This window comes from Streptopelia decaocto (genome assembly GCF_964273445.1).
Source record: "Streptopelia decaocto genome assembly, chromosome: 4".
Lineage (NCBI taxonomy): Eukaryota > Metazoa > Chordata > Aves > Columbiformes > Columbidae > Streptopelia > Streptopelia decaocto.
Window position 1 is genome coordinate 78275137 of NC_138658.1, and position 20803 is coordinate 78295939.

Genomic DNA, 20803 nt, shown 5'->3' on the forward strand with positions numbered 1-20803 from the left:
GCCCCCCGCCCGGCCCCACGAGCGGCGGCACCGGGACTCCCCCGGCCCCTGTGCGGGCGGGACCGGGGGTGCTGGGACCCCCCCCAAATGCCCTCTCGTGTTCATCAGGATCCAGCCGTGTGCACCAGGACCCCCCGTGCACCGGGACCCCCCATCATGTGCATGCAGGACCGGGGCTACTGGGTCCCCCTGGAAATGCGCCAGGACTTCCCCCCGTGTGCACGGGGACCCCCCCGAGTGCACCGGTGTCCCGCTGTGTGCATCGAGACTCCCCCCACGTGCAGACGGTACCGGGCGAACCGGGACCCCCCCATGTGCACGGGGACGTCCCCAAAAGTGCACCAGGCAACCCCCCATGTGCAGCTGTCATCGGAGGAACCGAGACCCCCCTGTACGCACCACGACCCCTGTGTGCATATGAGACCCTCACACGCACGACCCCCTGTGCGGGACCCCCGGCTGCACCGCCCCCCGCTTCACGCCGCCGGGTGCCACGTGCCAGCAGGACGAGGGTCCCGTTCCCACCGGCGCGTCCCCTGCGGCCCCCGCCGCGGAGCCCCCCCGGGGCATCCCGGACCCCGTGCGGTGCCGGCGCCCCCCACCCCGGCCCCGCGGGGCTCCCGCCCCGGCGCCCCGACAGCCCCCGGCCCCGGGTCCCGGCAGCAGCAGGAGCCGCGGTGCCGCCGGGCTGGCGCGCTGCCGGTGGCGCGGGCGGCTGTGCCGGGGGCGCGGGCGCTGCCCGCCCTGCCGGGGCCGGGACCGGGGCCGGCCGGTGCGGCGGGAAATCCCGGCTGGGCCGGTGGCAGCCGGTGCTGCCGGCGGGACGGGCAGGACGGGCGGGACGAGGGCGGCGGGAGCCAGAGCGCGGGGAGCGGCCGCCTGCTGCGTGCCCGCGGCCGGTGGCGGGGCCGGTGGCGGGGCCGTACCTGCGCGGTGTCAGCCAGGAGGCTGAGCCGGCAGCGGCCGCGGCGGATCTCCATCTCCAGCGCCGAGCCGCGGGCCACCGTCACCCGGCTGCGCTGGTTGCGGCAGAACATGGTGCCGGCGCCGGTACCGATCCTGGGCCGCTCCGGCTCCCGCGGGACTTTCCCCGCTGCGGCCCCTCCCCGGCCCCGCCGCACCTGGCACGGGGCGGGACGCGCCGGGGGCACCGGGACGCGCCGCTCCCGGCCTGCGCCGACCCGCAGGGCTGCCGGGCAGCGCGGGGCGCGCCGGGCGGGCGGGGGCTGGGAGCGGGGCCGGTACCGGGCGGCTCCTGGCGCGGGCAGGACAATGGCCCGAGTCAGCGCGGCAGCTGCGGGCCCGGGGGGCGGGGGGTGACACGGGTGTGCACGTGCGGCGCCCGCCGGCGGAGCTGCAGCGGACCGTGTGTGTGTGTGTGTGTGTCTGTGTGTGTGTGTGTGTGTGTGTCCACACGCGTGGGCAACAGCTGGCACGGGGGCGTGTCCCCGCGCGCGCACACACACACACGTGCACAGCACGCGTGTCTGTGAGCGCAGCCCCGTGCGCCCGGCAGCGCGTGCCCGCGGGCACACTCACACGCGCTGCCCGCCGGAAACCGCCGCCCCGGGCCCAAGGATCCCGCGGGGCGGGTTTCCGCCCGGGCCGCGCTCCCCCTTGCCCGCTTCAAAGATGGCGGCAGCGGCGCCGCTGCGCCCGCCCGCCCGCCCGGGGTCACCGCGCCGAGCGGAAGCGGGTCCGCGCGGAACCGGTTCCCCCGGCCGGCGGGCCCGCGGCGCCGGATGAGCGCGGGCTGGCGGCGCGGCGCGATGGACGGCGGCGAGCGCGGTGAGCGCCGGGCCGGGCCGGGGCGGGACGCGCGGCGGCGGCCCCCGGGGCCGGGTCCCGGGCCGGGCTGACCGCCGTACCCCGCAGGGCAGGACGCCGAGGCGGGCGGCGGGCACGGCGCGCACAAGAAGAAGCACAAGAAGCACAAGAAGAAGCACAAGAAGCGGCACCACCACGAGGCGGCCGGGCCGCCCCCCCCGGGCCCCGAGCCCCGGCAGCCGCAGCTCAAGCTGCGCATCAAGCTGGGGGGGCAGATCCTGGGCACCAAGAGGTGAGCGGGACGGGGAGATCCCGGCACCGAGAGGTGAGCGGGACGGGGAGATCCCGGCACCGAGAGGTGAGCGGGACCGGGGAGATCCCGGCACTGAGAGGTGAGCGGGACGGGACCGGGGCAGATCCCGGCACCGAGAGGCACCAAGAGGTGAGTGGGACAGGACCCGGGCAGATTCCGGCACCAAGATGTGAGCGGGACGGGGGTGCACGGGCTCTCCCCCCGCCCGCAGACACGTGTCCCATCCCGGCCTCACCGCCCCCGCTCTCTCCGCAGCGTCCCGACCTTCACAGTGGTCCCCGAGCCGCCGCGCTCGCCCTCCCCGCTCATGGTGGTGGACGAGGAGGAGCCCACCGAGGGGGTGCCCATCGAGCAGTACCGGGCCTGGCTGGGTGAGCCGGGGGTGCAGGGGGTTCGGGGCAGGAGGGGACCCTGTGGGAATGCTCTGGCCCCTCCAAACGTGCTGGGGTGTGGCTGTTCCCCTGTGCCGGGGCACGGACGGTTCCTGTCGCCTTGTCCCGGGATGGGGTGACCCCCGTGACTCCTGTGCCCCCACTGCCCGCCCAGATGAGGACAGCAACCTGGACCCCTCACCACTGCCCGACCTGGACTCCGAGAGCTGCTTTCCCACCCGCGAGGAGGAGGAGGAGGAGGAAGAGCGCTGGCTCGATGCGCTGGAGAAGGGCGAGCTGGACGACAACGGGGAGCTCAAGAAGGAGGTGGACGAGTCCCTGCTGACGGCCCGGCAGGTGAGGGGGCCCGGGGGTCACGGGCGCCCGGGCAGGGCTGGGGCGCAGCCGCGGGGCTGGTGCTGCCGGTGCTGGGGTGAGACGGGGTGTGACGGGGGCCCCAGAACCAGAGCGGGGCTGGAGTTGGGGGGCAGGGGCGCCCTGGCCAGGCTGTGACGCTGCCCTGTGCCCCCAGAAAGCGCTCCTGCACAAGCAGCAGAGCCAGCCGCTGCTGGAGCTGCCCATGGGCTACAAGGCGAAGGAGCTGACGGAGGAGATGCTGGTGAAGCGGGAGGAGCGCGCCCGCAAGCGGCGGCTGCAGGCGGCCAAGAAGGCGGAGGAGAACAAGAACCAGACCATCGAGCGCCTCACCAAGACCAACAAGGCCAAGGTGAAGACGCTGCGGGAGCGCAAGGCCAAGCAGGCGCCCTGCCCCGTCGTGCACTATTGCAACGCGGCCGACCGCATCACCGTGTCGTTCCCGCCGGGCATGGCGCTGCCGCTGCCGCCCGCCGCCGCGCCCGCCGCGCCGCCCCCCGTGCTCTGCGGCGTCACCGGCTGCTCCAACCACAAGCGCTACAGCTGCTCGCGCACCGGGCTGCCGCTCTGCAGCCTGGCCTGCTACCGCCGCAACCTGCAGCTGCGCGCCGCCGTGGCGTAGGGGCCGCGCTGCACGGACAGAGGGAGCGTGGGGCGCCCCGGTGTGGACTGAGCGGGGCTGGGGGCGGGGGGCACGGCTGCGGCTGGTCCGGGGTGGGTCCGGCGTCGTGGGGCTGATTAAAGGCTTTTGGAGTAGGAGACGAGTGTGGGTCCGGTGGGGGGGGGGGACAGACCGCCCTCCCCCCGGGAGCGCTGTGGTACAGCCCTTCGCCCCCCCTCCCCGAGCGCTGTGGTACAGCCCGTCCTGTTCCCTATCCCCCCCCCCCCGGAAGGATTATGGTAAAATCTTCTCTTTCCCCCCCGCCCCAGGAGCGCTGTGGTACAGCCCGCCCGTCGCGGGGGCGGGGACCCATCCTGCCGCAGGGCTCATTGGCTGGGATCTTTCCTGGCAGCGAGCGGCGGTGCTGATTGGTCTCCCGCCGCGCCAATCACGCACCAGGGTTGTGCCTGCGCCGCCCGTTCGCCACGCTATTCCGAACGCCCGGCCAGCCAGGGGCGGCTGTGCCAGTCCGCCGGGCAGGGAGGGATCACCATTGGCTGGTGTCCCCGTCAGTCACGCCCGGGGGGCGGGGCTTCGCCTCCGGTTGGAGGTACTGGCCGCCAATCTCGGCGGGGGCGGGGCTCGGTCCCTTTGTCTCTGTTGTTGGGCGTGAGGCGCGGGCAGACGGCGCCCGATTGGCGGAGACAGGGCGGCGGCGGCGGCCCCGATTGGCGGGTGTCGGCGAGGCGGCGGCGGATTGGCCGCCGGCGGCGGCGGGGGGCGGCACCTTCGGCCCGGGCGTGATGGCGGCGGCGAAGGCTGCGGCCCGGGCGGCGGCGGCGGGTCGGGCGGCCGCGATGGCGGCGGCGGGGCGGGCGGCGGGGCAGCGGCTGCTGCTGCGGGCGGCGGGGGCCGGGGCCGGGGCGGCCGAGCGGGCGGAGCCGGCGCGGGGCCGCGCGGGGCTGTAGGCGCGGCCATGGAGCGGCCCGGGAGCGGCGGCGCCGAGGGGGCCTGGGCCGCGCTGCTGGGCCGGCAGCAGCAGCAGGTACGGGCGGGACGCCGGGGGGAGCGGGCCGCTGGCGGGTGCGCCGGCTGACGGTTGTGCCCGCAGGCCCGGGAGTTCTGCCCGGGGGTGAACAACCAGCCCTACGTGTGCGAGACCGGGCACTGCTGCGGGGAGACCGGCTGCTGCACCTACTACTACGAGCTGTGGTGTGAGTGGGGGCGCCGGGGACCCTGCGGCCGGGGCGCAGCCGCAGCCCCGCGGGCCGGCCCGAGGGGAGGGTGACCCCGCGCTCTCCCGCGCTTCCCCCGCAGGGTTCTGGCTGCTCTGGACCATCCTCATCCTCTTCAGCTGCTGCTGCGCCTACCGGCACCGCCGGGCCAAGCTGCGCCTGCAGCAGCAGCAGCGGCAGCGGGAGATCAACCTCATCGCCTACCACGGTGCCTGCAACTACCCCGCCTCCATGATGGACCTCAGTGAGTGTGGCCCCCCCGCCAGCCCCTGCGCTCCCCCCGCCAGCCCCTGCGCTCCCCCCCCGCCAGCCCCTGCGCTCCCCCCCGCCAGCCCCTGCGCTCCCCCCGCCAGCCCCTGCGCTCCCCCCCCGCCAGCCCCTGCGCTCCCCCCGCCCGCCCCTGCGCTCCCCCCGCCAGCCCCTGCGCTCCCCCCCCCGCCAGCCCCTGCGCTCCCCCCCGCCAGCCCCTGCGCTCCCCCCCCGCCAGCCCCTGCGCTCCCCCCCCCGCCCGCCCCTGCGCTCCCCCCCGCCAGCCCCTGCGCTCCCCCCGCCAGCCCCTGCGCTCCCCCCGCCAGCCCCTGCGCTCCCCCCCGCCCGCCCCTGCGCTCCCCCCCGCCCGCCCCTGCGCTCCCCCCGCCGGCCCCTATGTCCCCCCACCAGCTCTGCCCCAGGGCCCCCAGGGCTGCGGCTCCAGGTTCACCCCCTCTGGGGCCGGTGGCTGCCCGGGCTCGGCGCTGATGCGTGCCCCTCCGCAGGGCTGCTGGCCTCCTTCAAGCTGCCGGCCTACGAGGAGGTGGCCCACCAGCCCAGCACGCCGCCGCCGCCGTACAGCGCCATCCTGGCCCAGCTGAGCGGCCCCCGTGGCCGCCCGGGCTCCGGCAGCCTCACGCTCTCGCCCAGCTCGGAGAACTGCACCAGCTGCTCCTGCGAGTCGAGCTGCGCCACGTCCCCCAGCAGCACGTCGCTGTCGGCGCCGGTGACGGACGAGACGGAGCGCAGCCGCGCCAGCACGCCCAGCGAGGAGGGCGGCACCAGCAGCACCAGCTGGGAGCTGCCCCCCGAGGAGGCGCCGGCCCGGGGGGGACCCCCCAAACACGCCCTGTTCTCCTCCACCGTGGACTTCTTCGAGGCCGACGGCCACCCCTGCTCCGACATCGAGGAGGGCGAGGAGGAGGAGGGCGGTGCGGCACGGGAGGAAGGCAGCAGCAGCAACGAGCATTTCCGGCACCGGCGCCTGACGGGGGACTCGGGCATCGAGGTGGGACGCTGCCCGGAGGAGGAGGAGGGTGAGGGCGAAGGCTCCCAGCTCCTGGGCAAGGCCGGACCCCCCCCGCACTGCGCGCTGCCGGGCCCCGGGGGCGCCGAGGGGCCTGGGTCTCCCGTGCTGCCCGTCTGAGCCTGCGCTGCCCCCCAGCGGGCGCTGCCCCCCTGCCTTGGAGCAGCTGTGGGGAGTGGCGGGTGCAGCCCCCCCTGCTCAGAGGGCACTCGGGACGGGCAGCACTGCGGGCGGGCTGCCCCATGGCCCCCCATCCTGCTGCTGGGGGTTGGGGCAGCATCCTGGGGTCTGGACTCTCAGTGTGGAGCCCCCAGGGGCCCCTCACCCCAACTGACCCTCCCGCCCCCCTGTTGTATCTGGTACCTCGTGCGGCGCAGCCCCCCCAACCCCCGAACTGCTCCCGGGGCCCCGCGCCTGCCCCGTCCCCCCACGCTGCCGTGGGGCGTCCCCCCGCTGCCGGGGCCGCGCAGCCACGTAGCTCTTGCACCATTAAAGATGTGGAAGAACAGCTGCCCCGTGCCTGCCTGGGGGCACCGGGGGGCACCGGGGCTGAGCTGAGCACCCCAATCCAGGGAGGGGACGGGGACCCCAGCCGCTCAGGCCCTGCTATCCCGGCGCAGAACGGAGCCGTGAGACCTGAGAGAGGCAGCGCTAGCCCATGGGGGTGGAGTTTATTCTGGGGGGGCTCTGTGCGTCCCCCTGCACCTGAGAAAGACCAACAGCACAGGCAGCTGCCCGTGCCGCACCAGCCCTAATAGTCCTCGGCCATGGCCAGCACCACCAGCGCGGTCCAGCCGGCGAAGGGCCGGCAGCCGTGGCCGCGGCCGGTGCTGTCGCTGTAGTGCTCCCACAGGAAGCCGCTGTCCCGGTGCTGCTGGTACACGTTGCTCACCAGGTTGTGCCGCAGCTCCCGGTACAGCTCGGCCGCCCGCTCCCGCTGCGGCCCCTCGGCCCCGGCGTAGCCGTGCAGCGCCCGCAGCGCCAGGTAGTTGATGTTGACCCAGACGTGGCCGCGCCAGTACGGCGGGTCGTGCTTGGTGTTGCGCTGCAGGTAGAAGGGGTTGTCGCGCGCCAGCGAGCGCAGCCCGAACGGCGTCCAGAGCTGCCGCTCGCTGCGCATGGCGGCCAGCAGCGCCGGCAGCCGCGGCGAGTCGGGGCGCAGCAGCTGCAGCAGCAGCGGGAAGAGGCTGACGTAGCCCAGGGCCCCCACAAACTGCGGCCGCGGCGGCTCCCGCACCTCCCGCAGCAGCTGGGGCGCCGGGGGGGGCTGTCCCGGCACCGCGGGCGCCACCGTCCGCCAGCGCAGCCCCACGGCCGCGCTGTGGTTGCCATAGTCGGCGAAGGCGCCCAGCTCCGGTGCCCAGTGCAGCTCGTCCAGCAGCGCGTTGTCGCTCAGCGCCCGCTCGGCCTCGCGGTACGGCCCGGCCGGCTCGCCCAGGCGCTCGGCCAGCGCCGCCAGCACGCGGGCGCCCAGCGCCATCCAGCAGCGCAGGTCCAGGTGCCGCTCCTGGGGCGAGGGGTGCGAGGCGCGCGGGTAATCGTCCAGCCCCGACGCCAGCGTCTTGGGGTTGAGGAAGCGCTCGTGCTGCGCGTCGCGCCCGCGCCAGCGGAAGGTGAGCGGCAGCGGCCCGGCCTGCGTGCGGTTGAGCCAGTCGTACCAGGCGCGCAGGCGCGGGAAGAGGCGGCGCAGGAAGGGCTGGGGGGCGTCGGGCAGCAGCCGCTCCAGCGCCAGCAGCAGCGTGGGCGGGTTGGCCGTCTCGCTGTGCTGCAGCACGAACTCGGGCGGCACTTTGGCCCGCGCCTCCTCGCCCAGGATCTGCTCCCGCGGGATCCAGCCCTCGGCGTTCATCAGGTCCAGCCAGTGCGCCACGATGTCCCGGCTCAGCGCCGGCGCCCAGCGGCCCAGCAGCAGCTGGTGAAACCCCTCGTCCCACAGGAACCCGCGCGGGAAGAAGGAGCGGGACGGGACGGCGGTGAAGAGCGCGGCCTCGGGGCCGGGCACCGGCTGCTCCTGCCCCGGCACCTGCACCAGCGAGCGCCCGTGGAAGTAGCCGACCCCCCCCAGCAGCTCGCTGAGCGCGGCCTGGGCGAAGCGCTGCTGCGGGGCGGGGAAGCCCTTGCGCCCCAGCCCGAACGTCTCCTCGAAGCGCCGCTCGAAGGCGGCCGCGTGCCGCGAGAGCTCCGCCGACAGCGCCCGCCCCGCCAGGCGCCCGGGCCGGCCCGCCGCCGCGCTGCCCGACTCGAACGTCACCTCCAGCGTCCCCGGAGGCTCCAGCGTCACCTGGTGCAGCAGCAGCCGCCCACGTGAGGGGTCCCCCGGCGGCCCCCGGACGGCGTCCACGGCGAAGAAGCGGCGGCGCTGCTGCCCCGGCGCAGAGAAGACGAAGCGGCTGCTCAGGCTGCTCCGCACCAGCTCGGTCAGGCGGTGCAGCCCCGGGCTGGCCGCGTCCAGGTAGTTGTAGCTGTGAATGGAGAGAGAACGTCAGGGGAAAGGGGGCGTTGGGGACAAGGGGACAGAGGGGACATGGAGACAAAGGGGACACTTCAGCAAAGCACCTGGCGTGTTTGGGGTCCTCCCCGCCCTCCGCCGTGGGTGGGAGGAAGGTGAGGGTGAAGCTCCCCAGCTCCTCCGTTGTCCCCGTCACGGCCGCCAGCCGCGTCCCGTTCTCCAGCTGCGGCTGCAGCGTCCCCTGCCCGTCCGTGGCCACGTAGAAGAAGAGGGACAGGAGGGGGACAGGGCCGCCCACGCTCTGCGGAGGGAGAGCGGGCGGAGGTGAGAACAGCCCTGCCGCCCCGGCTCCCCGGCACACCCCGTGCTCACCTCGGTCCGCGCGGTGACGCGCCAGCTCCAGTCCCCGCCGTGTTCCCCCCCGGGCCGCTTCACGAACTCGGTTCTCAGGACCAGCCCCCCGTCTCGAATCTCCTGCACCCCGAAGTTCTCCCCGTCGTGCATGAGCCAGCCGTACCGCTCCAGCCCGTCGCTCTGCTCGCAGCCGTGCCGCAGCTGCCCGCCCTGCTGCAGCCACATCAGCCCTGCGGACCGCGGCACGGGCATCAGCCCCGGCAGAACGGGGGTCAGCCCCGGAGGGATGGGGGTCAGCCCCGGAGGGATGGGGGTCAGCCCCGGAGGAACGGGGGTTCAGCCCCGGAGGGATGGGGGTCAGCCCCGGCGGGACGGGGGTCAGCCCCGGAGGAACGGGGGTTCAGCCCCGGAGGGATGGGGGTCAGCCCCGGAGGAACGGGGGTCAGCCTCGGCAGAACGGGGGTCAGCCCCGGAGGGATGGGGGTCAGCCCCAGCAGAACGGGGGTCAGCCCCGGAGGAACGGGGGTTCAGCCCCGGCGGGACGGGCAGCGCGGAGCCCCCGGCCCCGCTCCTCACCGGTAACGAGCGCCCGAGGGCTGCGCGTCTTCATGCCGAAGTAGACGTGCGGGCGGTAGGTGCCCCAGAAGAGCCGCGGCGCGGCGAGCGGGCCGGTGGCGCCGGGGGGCAGCGCGGGGGCCGCGGGGTGCGGGGTGACCAGCCGGGCGGCCGCGCTCCAGCGGCTCCACTGGGCCGCGGCCGCCGCCAGGCCCAGCGCCAGCGCCACCGCCGCGCCCGCCAGCAGCGCCGCGCGGCCCCGGCCCGGCCCCCGCGGCCGCTCCCGCTCCCGCCGCGCCCCGCGCTCCCGGGGCCGCTCCCGGGGCCCGTCCCCGCCGCGCCGCCGCCGCTCGCCCGCCATGGCCCGTCGCGCCCTTTCGTCATCACGGCGCGACGGACAGAGCGGCGCGGGCTGCGGTGATGCGCCCCCTCGCGGCCCGGAGGAGGAACAGCACGCTCGGTCCTCCCAGCGCCCCGCCCCAAACCCGCCCCGCGGGGACACGGAGCCCCCGCTCCCCCCACACACACACCGGGCTCAGCGCCTCCCTGGAAACCGCTTTATTGTGTCCCTTGGCCGGCCCCGCGGCCGGGCGGGGGTCCCGGGCACAAGCCAGAGGCCGGGGGGGCTGCCCCACGGCGGGACTCGGCCCCCCCATCGCCGGCAGCGCCGGGGCAGCCCCGTCACTGCTTCACCTGTCCCCCGTCACTGCTTCACCTGTCCCCCGTCACTGCTTCACCTGTCCCCCGTCGCCCTCGCTCACGAAGCGTTTGCGGCCCCTGCGGAGGAGGAGGAGGATGAAGAGGGGATGGAGGGGCCACGGGGTCCCCCCCTTTGGCGGGGGACAGAGGGGATGTGGGTCCCCCCCGCGCCGGTACCTGGCGGGACAGGCGTCCCGCAGCGCGCGGGTGACGACGCCGCGCTCGCGGCACCGCTCCAGCAGCCGCTCCAGCAGCCCGTGCGCCCGCGGCGCGTCCAGGCTGATGTCCCCCAGCTCCTCGAACACGCGCCGGAAGCCCTGGGGGGCCGCGGTGTCAGCCCGGGGGGGGCGCGCCCCGCCCCCCACGGCCCCGCGCTCACCCGGTTCATCTGGTCCAGCGTCACCAGCCCCGACTCCCACAGCACCTTCAGCAGCGTCACCATCTGCTCCACGGGTCCCGAGCCCTCCAGCACCAGCAGCACCGCCTGCGGCACCGGCGTCACCGCGGCCGCCGGGACCCCCCGGGCCCCCCGGGCCCCCCGGCCTCACCTCATACACCAGCTCGTGGTGGAAATGAGGCACCTCCAGCTCCCGCAGACACTGCTCGGCCTCCGACACCTCCCCGGACAGCAGGTACTCGCGCAGCAGCAGGTTCATCTGGGGACAGGGGGACAGCGGGCTGCGGGGACAGCGGGGGCAGCGTGGGGACAGTGGGGACACTGGGCTGCAGGGACACGCGGGGGCAGCAGGGACAGCATAGGGACATGGGGACATCGGGCTGCGGGGACAGCGGGGAAAGCATGGAGACAATGGCGACACTGGGCTGAGGGGACACGTGGGGCACAGCATGGGGACACGGGGACACAGCACTGCAGGGACATGTAGGGCGCACAGGGGGACAGTGTGGGGACACAGCGTGGGGACAGCTGGGGTGGGGGGTCACAGGGAGAGCCGGGGGTCACCAGTGCCCTGGGTGGGCATGGGGATGTGTGGGGACACCGCTGGGGTCACGTCCAGAGGGACGCGGCAGGGGACATCCAGGAGACAGCTGGAGGCAGGGGCTGCAGGGATGAGGGATGGAGCAGGGGGAGCGGTGACAGGGCCGGGGGACACAGTGACGCCGCAGGGGGACACAGTGGCACGACCAAGGGATGTGGTGACAGGACGGGGGACACGGGGAGAGGACCAGGGGATGCAGTGACAGGATGGGGGACACAGTGACGGGACCAGGGGATGCAGTGACAGGACGGGGGACGTGGTGACGGGACAGGGGACGCGGTGATGGGACAGGAGACGTGGTGATGGGACGGGGGACATGGGGACAAGACCAGGGAACGCGGTGACGGGACAGGGGACGCGGTGACAGGATGGGGGACACAGGGACAGGACCAGGGGACACGGTGACGGGATGGGGGATGCAGTGACAGTCCGGGGGACACGGGGACAGGACGGGACGCCGTGAGGGGCCGGGGCGCGGCGGCGCTGACCTCCTTGACGAGGTGCTTGACGGGGCGCTGGCCGCCCCCCGCGCCCCAGACGCTGTCCAGCCGGCTGACGTCGCGCCCGACGCGGAGCAGGACGGCGGCGCGGTCCAGGGCGGCCCTGCGGGACGGGGGTGAGGGGCTGCAGGGCCGCGGGGGCGCGGGGGGGGCGACGCTCACCTGGCGTGTTGGCAGCCCACGCGCCCCCTGTAGCGCTCCAGGAAGTCCCGTGGCAGCGCCCGGTCGGCCACCGCACGCGCCATGAACTGGCCCAGCATCTGCGGACACGGCGTCAGCGCCGGCACCCGGCGCAGCCACAGTCCCCCAGCGTGCCCGTGTCCCCCCGGTACACCCATGACCCCCTCACCAGCCCCTGGCATGGCCACGGCCCCCCAGCAAGGTGTGTCCCCCCATGTCACCCCCGAGCACAGCCACAGCCCCCCCAGAGCAGCCATGGTCCCCCATGTCACCCCCTGGCACAGCCATGACCCCCGGCACAGCCATGGTCCCCCACGTCACCCCCCGGCACAGCCATGGTCCCCCATGTCACCCCCTGGCACAGCCATGACCCCCGGCACAGCCATGGCCCCCCCATGTCACCCCCTGGCACAGCCATGGCCCCCGGCACAGCGTGTCCCCCCAGAGTGTCCCCAGCACGGCCGTGTCCCCCGCCCGTCCCTGTCCCCATCCGCACCTGCGGGGCCTCGGGGGTGTCGAGGATGAGGTCGGGCAGGTCGCGCAGCATCTTGTCGAAGGCCCAGGCGATGTCCTCGGGGGCCAGCGCCCGGGCCACCAGCTCGGCCAGCAGGCGGGAGGTCAGCTCGCGGTGACTGGCCTTGCCCTCCAGCGCCAGGGCCACCGCCAGCGCCGGCACCGCCGCGCGCCGCGCGCCCAGGTTCAGCCCCCGCAGCAGCTCCTGCGCCCGCGGAACCGTCACCCCGGCCCGGGAACCCCCCTCCTGCCCCACAGAGGTCCCCCCGCCACGGGGTGCTCGGCGCCCCCCAGGGACCCTTCCCCATCCCCAAGGGTCACCGGGATGCCTGTCCCCAGGGGACCCCCTCCCCCATCCAGCCCACTCCGTCCCCGAGGGTCCTCGTCCCTGAGGGCCCCCATGCCCCCGAGGGCCCCAGCGCAGCCCCCACGCACCATGACCTCGCGGGTGTCCCCGTGCTCGAAGTACTCCAGCACCATGGGCTGCACGTTCTTCTCCAGCTCCCCCTCCTCCAGCTCGGGCACCACGGTGGCGTAAACTGTGTCCCCCTGTGGGGACGGGACAATGTCACCCCCTGTGCCTATGCCGGACCCCGCGGGGGCTGGGGGCTCAGGGATTGGGCCGTACCTGAGCCGCCTCGTCATAGTTGGGGTTGCGGGCGTCGGGCTCCTGGTCGCCGTAGACCACGCCGGGGGCGCCCCACACGCCCTTGCCCCCCGCGCCGCCTGCACCGGGCACAGGGGTGAGCGGGGGCTCGGCCTGGGGTCCCCAGGGAGCCCCCCGGGTGGGGACTGAGCCTGTGGCTCTGGGACGGCTCCCAGCGCCACGGGGGATGCAGAGTGATGGAGCTTTATGGGGTGCCCATGGAGGGGACACGAGGGTCCCAGCCAGCGGAGGGGACAGGAGGGTCCCAGTCTGAGCCCCCTGGGGGACACAGGAAGGTCCCAGCCCCAGGAGGATTCAGGAGGGGACGGATGGAGCTTCCCGTGGAGGGGACAGGAGGGTCCCAGCCTCATGGAGGGGACAGGAGGGTCCCAGCCCCACAGGGACGCAAGAGGCATGGGGACACAGGAGGGTCCCAGCCCCACAGGGACACAAGAGGCATGGGGACACAGGAGGGTCCCAGCCCCGCAGGGACACAAGAGGCATGGGGACACAGGAGGGTCCCAGCCCCGCAGGGACGCTGCCCCCACCGCAGCCCCTCACCTTTCTTGGGGAGCCCGCGGCCCTTGCCGGAGCGGGAGCGGCGGTCGTGGGCCCGGCCCCGGGGGCTGCCGGGCTCGGGGCCGGGCTCGCCGCCCTCGCCCAGCGACTCGCGCGCCGGGTCCCGGGACGACGTGCGCCGCAGCCGCCGCTTGGCCTTGGCCCTCAGCCGCGCCTCGTGCAGCAGCTTCTCCTGGGGGGTCCAGGCGCGGGGACCCCCGGCCCCCAGCAGCTCCTCGTCCCCGTCCTCCTCCTCCTCCGCGCCCACCGGGCGGGGGCCCTGCGCACCGGGCACGGGGACGTGACACGGCCTCCCCGGGACCCCCGGTGTGTACCCCTGACCCCTCTGGGGTCCCCCAGGACCCCCGCTGTGTGCCCCTGACCTCACTGGGACCCCCGTGGGACCCAGCGTGTGCCCCTGATCCCCCTGGGGTCCCCCGGGACCCCCACTGTGTGCCCCTGACCTCCCTGGGACCCCCATGGGAACCCCGTGTGCACCCCTGGACCCCAGCAGGACCCCCATGTACCCCCTGACCCACCCCAAGATCCACATGAGAACCCAGCGTGCACCCCTGACCCACCCCAGGACACCCATGGGAACCCCGTGTGCACCCCTGACCCCACTGGGACCCCCATGTGCCCCCTGACCCACCCCCCTGCACCCCCATTGGAACACACCATGTACCCCTGACCTCCCTGGGACCCCATGGAAACCCCACCGTGTACCCCCAGCCTCTGCCGGAACCCCCAGGGACCCCTTCCAAGTGCCCCCCAGCCTCTCCCAGCACCCCCACGGGACCCACCATGCACCCCCAACCTCCCCTGAGACCCCCATGTACCCCCTGACTCCCCCCAGCATTCCTATAGGACCCCAACTACACACCCCTGGCACCCCCAGCCTCTCCCAGCACCCCCTGAGACCCCACCACGCACCTCCAGGCCCCCCATGCACCCCCGAACCCCCATAGGATCCCCACCATGCACCCCCTGAGACCCCCCCAAGTGCCCCTGACCTCCTCCGTGACCCCCCCAAAGCGACCCCCAGCTTCCCCTGGGACCCCCAGCCCCCCCGTTTCCGCCGCTGCCGCCCCCGCTCCGCCGCACCGATCCCAACCGGGGCTCCATCCCCGGTAACGGGACTGGGGGGGCACTCGGTGCCGGCACTTGCCGTGGCCAAGAGGCCGCGCTCGGCGGGGGGGGCGGCGGCGGCGGACGCGGCCATAGCGGGCGGCAGCGGGGACCGCGGTTCGACTCCGCCCCGCGGCGGAAGTGACCGGGTGTATCGGCATCATGGGAACCGTAGTCACAACGGGGACACCGGTGGCCCCCGAGCCCGGGTCGACGGGGCTTCGGGAGCGGCCGTTCGGCCGCTCCCGAAGCCCCGTCGACCCGGGCTCGGGAGCCATGGACAGATATGGGGACAGACATGGGGACACTGGTTTTATTGGCTCAGGTTTCGGGGCTCCCCACGCACGGCAAACCGGGGACGCGCCAGCGGCGGGCGCGGTGCAGCCGTAGCGCCAGCCATTGCTGCTGGCTGGGTGACAGATAGGGCTCTGGGGACAGGTAGGACTCGGGGACACCGCGGTGCGGTTGTGATGGTGCCTCGGCAGCGGGAGGGGACAACGGGGGGGTCCCCGGTGCAGGGGGCTCCATGGCGTCCAGGGCGTGAAGGGTGCCCGGGTGTGGGTCTGGGGGGTGGGCGCCGTGGTCTGAGCCTGGGGGGGGAGATGGGGGTCAGAGGGGTGAACACGCAGCTGTGCTGGGGATCCTGGACGTTCCCCCCCCGCCCCGAGAGGCAGATGTTGTCACCACCACGCTGTCCCCAACACCAGCTGACAGGGCCAGCGTGGCCGTGGAGCCACAGAACCACACAGGGTTTGGGTCCCCTGAGTGCCCCCCCTGCCATGACAGGGACATCGGCGCCAGCTCAGGGTGCTCAGAGCCCCGTCCAGCCTGGCCTGGGATGTCTCAGGGATGGTTCATCCACCACCTCTCTGGGAACCTGGGCCAGTGTTTCTCATAATGAAGTTGTTCCTCATGTCCAGCCTAAATCTCCCTCCTTTAGTCTAAAACCATCACCCTTGTCCTGTCATAACAGGCCCTGCTCGAAACTCTGTCCCCATTCTTTCTCTCTCTCTCTTCTCTTCTTTCTCTCTCTCTCTTCTCTTACCTTCTTTCTCTCCTCTCCTCTCCTCTCCTCTCCTCTCCTCTCCTCTCCTCTCCTCTCCTCTCCTCTCCTCTCCTCTCCTCTCCTCTCCTCTCCTCTCCTCTCCTCTCCTCTCCTCTCCTCTCCTCTCCTCTCCTCTCCTCTCCTCTCCTCTCCTCTCCTCTCCTCCTGAACCCCCCAGCCCTCTCCCCTGTCCCCAGCAGAGCTGTTCCAGCCTCGGGTCATTCCTGGGGCTGCTCTGGCCCCTCTCAGCAGCTCCATGTGTGTCTGTGCTGAGGACCCAGAGCTGGCCCAGCACTGCAGGGGGGTCTCACAGAGCGGAGCAGAGGGGCAGGATCCCCCAAACCTGCTGCCCACGCTGCGGGTGACACAGCCAGGACACGGGTGGGTTCTGGGCTGTGGGTGCACACGGCCGGGTCACGTCTTATTCTTCACCCCCCCACACCCCATGTTCTTTTTCTCAGGGCTGCTCTCTGTCCCTCCATCCCCAGCCTGGACTGACGCCGGGGGCTGCCCCGACCCCAGTGCAGGACGTTGTCACCCCTGTCCCATCCATCCCGTCCCGTTGTGACTCACAGCAGCGGCGCAGGGAGCGCCAGGGGCGGGGGGCCGCGCCGGCCGCCCCCCCGGGCTGCTGCAGCAGGCAGAGGATGGCGCCGTCCATCTGCTGGAAGACGCGCAGGGCGAGCAGGGACTGCCGCGTCTCGGGGGCCAGCCCGTAGCGCTCCGAGCCCAGCAGCTCCCGCACCAGCTCGAAGTCCTGCCGCAGCTGCAGGGCGCCCTGCAGGCTGGGGCACCGGCACGGCTCAGCGCGGCCCCGCGGCGCCGCCGCGCCCCCCGGCCCCCGCCCTACCTGAACTTGATGCGCTGGGCCAGGATGTGGTCCATCCAGGCCTCCAGGAAGGCCGTGGTCACCCGGGCCAGCGCGGGCGCCTGCGCGTCGCGGGGCAGCAGCTGCGCGACCTGCAGCACCTGCCCCAGCACCGCCTGCGCCGCCGCCGCCGCGTACGCGCTGGGGGAGCTGGGCACGTCTGGGGGACAGCGGCTCGGCTCAGCCCGGCCCGGGGACCCCCAGCCCTGCCCCGGCACCGCGGCTCCGCGGCAGCGCGACCCACCGGCGCGGAGGCCGACCCTCCAGTGCTTGCCCAGCGGCATGGTCTGCCCGAAGATCTCCGCCGACATGCGCTTGCAGTCGCTGGAGAACATCTTCAGCACGTCCCCCGAGAACAGCTGCGCAGAGCGGGACAGCGCACTGGCACGGCGGACCCGCGGCACCCGGCGGCTCCCTGGCGCGCCCAGCTGCGGCGGGACCACTGCGGCACGGCTCGGCTCGGCGCGGCCATACCTGGATGCTGGCAGCCGTGGAGCGGATCTGCCGGCACAGCTGGTGCTCCGGGGGGGACAGGACAGGGGGCAGGGGGGTGTCCCCAGGCTCCGGGAAGGTCCCGCTCACCAGCACCACCAGCCGGTCTGTCTCTGTCTGCAGCAGCTGGGGGGACGAGGGGTGAGAGGAGCCCTGCCCAGCCCCACAGCCAGCCCTGCAACCAGCCCCAGCGCCACAGCCGGCCCTCAGCCAGCCCCCAGCCCTACAGCCAGCCATGCAAACAGCCCCCAGCCCAACAGCCAGCCCCACAGCCAGCCCTGCAGCCAGCCCCAGCCTCACAGCCAGCCCCCAGCCTCACAGCCAGCCCCACAGCCAGGCCTGCAACCAGCCCCCAGCCCTACGGCCAGACCCACAACCAGCCCCAGCCCCACAGCCAGACCTACAACCAGCCCCACAGCCAGCCCCACAACCAGCCCCAGCCCCACAGCCAGACCTACAACCAGTCCCAACCCCACAGCCAGACCTACAGGCAATCCCTGCCCCACAGCCAGCCCCAGCCCCACACTGCAGCCCGGTCCCGGGTACCTGCAGGTCCCCCTGGGTGACGAGCAGGAACTGCGGCACGGCCCAGGCCGCCAGGTGCCGGCAGGCGCTGCCCATCAGCCAGGTGCAGGCAGCGTGCGCCGTGGCCAGGCAGCAGCCCAGCACCTGCAGCCGCAGGCAGGGGGGGCGGCCTGGGGACAGGGGTGTCACGGCAGCGGGGGCGGCACCCGGCGGGGCGGGGCGGCGCGGAGGTGCCCCCAGGCGCCACTCACCGTGCGGGCCGGCGGGCAGGGGCCGCAGGCAGCGCAGGGCGAAGGCCAGGGCCGGGTAGAGCCGCTGCAGGCACCGCGCCGTGCGGCTGCACACCGGCACCGGCGCCGGCTCCCCCGAGCACTTGTCGGACAGAGCCGAGCCCAGAGCGCGGGCGAAGTCTGGGGGACACCGGTCAGTCGCCCTGTGCCGCTCCTGCCGGCACCACAAACCCCACATCCCCTGCCCCGCAACCTGTACCCCATTCCCGCACCCCATACCCTGAACCCCCCGCCCCACGCCTGCACCCGCAGCCCACGCCCCGTCCCCCCCCGTCCCAGCCGGTACCTCTCTCCCAGCCGCGGAGGACGCTCCGGCACAGCAGGCGCAGGCAGAGCCGCCCCAGCTCCTCCTGGCACTCCGGGGGGACGGGGGCTGCGGGGGAGGGGTGAGGCCAGCGCACCCCACGGCGGCGCCGGCGGCTCCCCAGGGAGCTGCTCGGTGCCGCCGCCACCCGCTGCCCCCCGGCCCCCACCTACCCTGGGCCAGCGCCCGGCTCAGCTCCAGCGCCGCGGCCGCGCCCGTCCCGTGGTGCGGCAGCCCCAGGCGCTGCCCCAGCGCGGTGCCGGCGGCCGCCCAGAGCAGCGGGCGGTACTGCGCGTGCAGGGCCGCGGCCGCCGGCGCGCGGGACGCGTCCAGCCAGCGCACCGACTTCCAGCCCGCGGGGCTCGCTGCGGTGACCGCGCCCGGCCCGGCTGCCCGCGGCCCCGGCGGCTCGGGGGTCCCCGCCGCCGGCCCCTCCTGCGGGGGCTCGTGGACGAGGTGGTGCCATAGGCTGTCGGCCGAGGCCACCAGCGCCCCCAGCACGGGGCCCATTAGCTCCTCGTCATCCCGGCACAGCGCCCGCAGCTCCCCGGCGAGGCCCGGTGGCTCCTCCCGCCCGGAGGGTCCCACGTCCGCTGCCGGCGCGGTCCCGCGCTCCGGGGGCCAAGGCACCACGGCGTCCTCCCAGCAGACGTGTTCCGCCCCGGCACCCCCATCCCGCGGCTGCAGGAGGGGCCGGAGCCGCTCAGCCACCAGCCGGCCCCGCTCGGCCGCCAGGACCACCAGCACCCTGGCTGCCGAGAAGGCGTGGGAGCCGTCCCCGGTGTTGTGGTGGCAGCCGGTGATGCCGGCGATACCCAGCTCCAGCACCAGGTCACCCAGCACCTGGTTGTAGATCTCCAGGCCCTGGAAGAGGTCGGAGAGCAGCGCCGGGGCGGGGGCGCCGGCCCGTGCCAGCCCCCGCAGCCGCGCCTCGGCATGGCGCTCGGCCAGCCGCGCGGCGTGCAGCGCCAGCACCAGCAGCGCCCGCCGCATGTGCGCCACCGACTCGTGCCGCCGCAGCAGCAGCGGCCGCAGCCATGGGTCACCGCGCATCCGCCGCCTCAGCGCGCTCCAGTGCCCGGCGTGCGTCTGCAGCTCCTGGCACAGCCCCCGCAGCCGCTGCGCGGCCCCCGGCGGCTCCGGCTGCTCCGGCAGGGCCAGGAGCCGGCGGAGGAAGGCGGAGGAGGCCTGGAGCCGGCGGGCGTAGTCGCGGGCCAGGCGCAGGAGGTGCCGGTGCCGCAGCAGGGCGTGCAGGGCGGCCCCGCGCTCGGCCACGCGTGGGCGCACGGGGTGGCGGGAGAAGGCGCCGTCGTCGCCGGGCTGGGGCCGCACATGGCCGCGGAAGGTCTCGGTGCGGGGATCCTCCCAGATGCAGAGGCAGCGGCGCAGCCCCGGGAAGCTCAGCTCCAGCAGCGCTGGGAGGGCCGGCGCCTCCTCCTCCTCCTCGTCCTCGTCGTCGCTGCCGTCGCCGCGCTGGCGGGGCCGCAGGGGCAGCAGGCGCCGCAGGCCGGGGCTGACACAGCTGCGCAGCTTGGCCTCCGCCTTCTGCAGCGAGCGCGCCAGCCCGCCCAGGGAGCCGCTGCCTGCGGGCAGGACCCACGCTGGGGGCGGCACCGGGACGGCCCGGCCACCCCGGCCCTGCCCCACAGCTGGGGGGCACAGCGGGACAGTCCCACCGCCCGCGGCCACCCCGGCCCCGCCAGCGCCGCTGCTGAGACCCCCACGGGCAGCCGGGAGCCCGCGGCCCTGCTGGGCATGGGGCCCGTTCCAGGGGCTGCTCCTGCTCCTGCCGCGGCCAGCGGCGCTCAGGTACGTGTCACACGTTAATGACATTAATCGTGCAACTGTCGTCACCTGTCCTGCCCCTGCGCACCTGCACCCCTCAGGGAGCCGTACCCCAGCGGGGCTTCCCTTCCAGCCCCCGGCTGCCGCGGGGCTGTGTCGATGGGCGGATCAGCCCCCCGGCGCTGTCCCAGAGACCCCCCGGAGCCGGTCCCACCACCGGGTTCCGCCCCCCCGGGCAGCCCCTCACCTGGCTCGGCCTGTTCCCCGCGGGCAGCCCCATCGCTCGGGCCGGGCGGGGCCGGCCGGGCCGTGAGGAGCAGCAGGACGAGGCCGCTCAAACCGGCGCCGTCACCTTCGTCCACCTGCGGCAGACCGCGACCGGTCGGACCCGCGGGGAAGGGGCGGGGCTGCCGGCCAAGGAGGCGGGGCATCCTGCCCAGTCCCCGCCCCCTCCGCGGTAACCCCGCCCCTCGCCGCCGCCAAGCGCGGAGTCTCGCCTCCAGAGCCACGCCCCCACCAGGCCACGCCCCCTCCGCGGCGGCGGGGGCCGTTGTCAAGGAGACGCCGAGAGCGGCCTCGACCCCCGTGCCGGGAATGGCGGCTCCCGGCCGGGCGGCGGCACCGGGCCCAAGGCCTGGCGGCTGTCCGCGGGTTGAATCTCCTAGGGGTCTCCTCGCCCGTTCGAGGCCTCACCTGCTGGCAGGGCTCCCCGCCGCGACGCTCAGGGCTGCCGTCCTCCATGCTGGGCCATCCCCGGGGGCGGCGGGAGGAAATAGGCTTAGGCCGCGCCCGCGCTAATCCGGAGGAGCGGGCAGGACTGACCCGCTGGAGGGCAGCGCCGCGGTGCGCGGTGCAGGGGAGGTCCTGAGCAGCGCGAGGCGGCCGGGCCCGCGGCTTGAGGGAGGGCGGGGACGGCGGGAGGGCACGCGGAGCCCCGGCGCTGCTTGGTACGGGCCTCACGGGCCGCCGTCCTGCC

General features: G+C 74.7%; 5 protein-coding genes across 15 annotated transcripts; 2 read left to right on the forward strand and 3 right to left on the reverse strand.

Annotated features, from left to right (window-relative positions):
* The first annotated feature begins 1640 nt into the window (after positions 1 to 1640).
* Positions 1641 to 3585, forward strand: INO80B (INO80 complex subunit B). The gene is made up of 5 exons (XM_082051172.1): positions 1641 to 1788; positions 1876 to 2059; positions 2336 to 2451; positions 2627 to 2808; positions 2984 to 3585. Exons 1-5 carry the CDS (start codon positions 1743 to 1745, stop codon positions 3446 to 3448), a joined length of 993 nt encoding a protein of 330 aa, XP_081907298.1. The 5' UTR covers positions 1641 to 1742; the 3' UTR covers positions 3449 to 3585.
* Positions 3586 to 4335: 750 nt separating this feature from the next.
* Positions 4336 to 6444, forward strand: WBP1 (WW domain binding protein 1). Its single transcript, XM_082052065.1, has 4 exons — positions 4336 to 4472; positions 4539 to 4641; positions 4745 to 4906; positions 5418 to 6444. The coding sequence occupies exons 1-4, from the start codon at positions 4404 to 4406 to the stop codon at positions 6056 to 6058; spliced, it is 975 nt and encodes a 324-aa protein (XP_081908191.1). The 5' UTR covers positions 4336 to 4403; the 3' UTR covers positions 6059 to 6444.
* A 129-nt stretch (positions 6445 to 6573) lies between these two features.
* On the reverse strand, positions 6574 to 9657 carry MOGS (mannosyl-oligosaccharide glucosidase; the record flags this gene model as incomplete). Its single annotated transcript, XM_082052064.1, has 4 exons — positions 6574 to 8400; positions 8495 to 8688; positions 8760 to 8971; positions 9318 to 9657. 4 exons carry the CDS (start codon positions 9655 to 9657, stop codon positions 6690 to 6692), a joined length of 2457 nt encoding a protein of 818 aa, XP_081908190.1. The 3' UTR covers positions 6574 to 6689.
* Positions 9658 to 9839: 182 nt separating this feature from the next.
* LOC309439264 (programmed cell death protein 4-like) lies at positions 9840 to 14719 on the reverse strand. 4 transcript variants are annotated; one of them, XM_082051615.1, is made up of 11 exons: positions 14559 to 14719; positions 13394 to 13670; positions 12815 to 12912; positions 12622 to 12735; positions 12170 to 12391; positions 11656 to 11753; positions 11482 to 11596; positions 10544 to 10651; positions 10375 to 10479; positions 10173 to 10312; positions 9840 to 10073 (listed from the first exon to the last, which is right to left on the reverse strand). In XM_082051615.1, the coding sequence occupies exons 1-11, from the start codon at positions 14610 to 14612 to the stop codon at positions 10022 to 10024; spliced, it is 1383 nt and encodes a 460-aa protein (XP_081907741.1). In that variant the 5' UTR covers positions 14613 to 14719; the 3' UTR covers positions 9840 to 10021. The 4 variants fall into 4 exon arrangements, with proteins under 4 accessions (XP_081907741.1, XP_081907740.1, XP_081907739.1 ...); XM_082051614.1 differs by having other exon boundaries at positions 10173 to 10479; XM_082051613.1 differs by having other exon boundaries at positions 10375 to 10651.
* Positions 14720 to 14822: 103 nt separating this feature from the next.
* On the reverse strand, positions 14823 to 20773 carry CCDC142 (coiled-coil domain containing 142). Of its 8 annotated transcripts, XM_082051598.1 has the most exons (11): positions 20521 to 20773; positions 20075 to 20189; positions 18216 to 19625; positions 18025 to 18111; positions 17700 to 17858; positions 17470 to 17618; positions 16906 to 17049; positions 16676 to 16790; positions 16414 to 16591; positions 16137 to 16348; positions 14823 to 15108 (listed from the first exon to the last, which is right to left on the reverse strand). In XM_082051598.1, exons 1-11 carry the CDS (start codon positions 20566 to 20568, stop codon positions 14840 to 14842), a joined length of 2886 nt encoding a protein of 961 aa, XP_081907724.1. In that variant the 5' UTR covers positions 20569 to 20773; the 3' UTR covers positions 14823 to 14839. The 8 variants fall into 8 exon arrangements, with proteins under 8 accessions (XP_081907724.1, XP_081907728.1, XP_081907727.1 ...); XM_082051602.1 differs by lacking the exon at positions 17700 to 17858; XM_082051601.1 differs by lacking the exon at positions 17470 to 17618.
* Positions 20774 to 20803: the final 30 nt, after the last annotated feature.

What these genes read in the sequence shown, in the direction of transcription:
- INO80B (XM_082051172.1), top strand. Translation starts at nt 1,743, where the DNA reads ATGAGCGCGGGCTGGCGGCGCGGCGCGATGGACGGCGGCGAGCGCG. An exon ending in GCAGTACCGGGCCTGGCTGG is followed by an intron (nt 2,452 to 2,626) that starts GTGAGCCGGGGG and finishes CTGCCCGCCCAG; the next exon opens with ATGAGGACAGCAACCTGGAC. An exon ending in CCCTGCTGACGGCCCGGCAG is followed by an intron (nt 2,809 to 2,983) that starts GTGAGGGGGCCC and finishes CTGTGCCCCCAG; the next exon opens with AAAGCGCTCCTGCACAAGCA.
- CCDC142 (XM_082051597.1), bottom strand. Translation starts at nt 20,568, where the DNA reads ATGGAGGACGGCAGCCCTGAGCGTCGCGGCGGGGAGCCCTGCCAGCAG. An exon ending in TCACCCAGGGGGACCTGCAG is followed by an intron (nt 17,050 to 17,469) that starts GTACCCGGGACC and finishes TCGTCCCCCCAG; the next exon opens with CTGCTGCAGACAGAGACAGA. An exon ending in GAGGGTCGGCCTCCGCGCCG is followed by an intron (nt 16,592 to 16,675) that starts GTGGGTCGCGCT and finishes GCTGTCCCCCAG; the next exon opens with ACGTGCCCAGCTCCCCCAGC.
- LOC309439264 (XM_082051612.1), bottom strand. Translation starts at nt 14,612, where the DNA reads ATGGCCGCGTCCGCCGCCGCCGCCCCCCCCGCCGAGCGCGGCCTCTTG. An exon ending in ACACCCCCGAGGCCCCGCAG is followed by an intron (nt 11,754 to 12,169) that starts GTGCGGATGGGG and finishes CCGTGTCCGCAG; the next exon opens with ATGCTGGGCCAGTTCATGGC. An exon ending in GTGGGCTGCCAACACGCCAG is followed by an intron (nt 11,597 to 11,655) that starts GTGAGCGTCGCC and finishes CCCGTCCCGCAG; the next exon opens with GGCCGCCCTGGACCGCGCCG.
- WBP1 (XM_082052065.1), top strand. Translation starts at nt 4,404, where the DNA reads ATGGAGCGGCCCGGGAGCGGCGGCGCCGAGGGGGCCTGGGCCGCGCTG. An exon ending in TGGGCCGGCAGCAGCAGCAG is followed by an intron (nt 4,473 to 4,538) that starts GTACGGGCGGGA and finishes TTGTGCCCGCAG; the next exon opens with GCCCGGGAGTTCTGCCCGGG. An exon ending in CGCCTCCATGATGGACCTCA is followed by an intron (nt 4,907 to 5,417) that starts GTGAGTGTGGCC and finishes GCCCCTCCGCAG; the next exon opens with GGCTGCTGGCCTCCTTCAAG.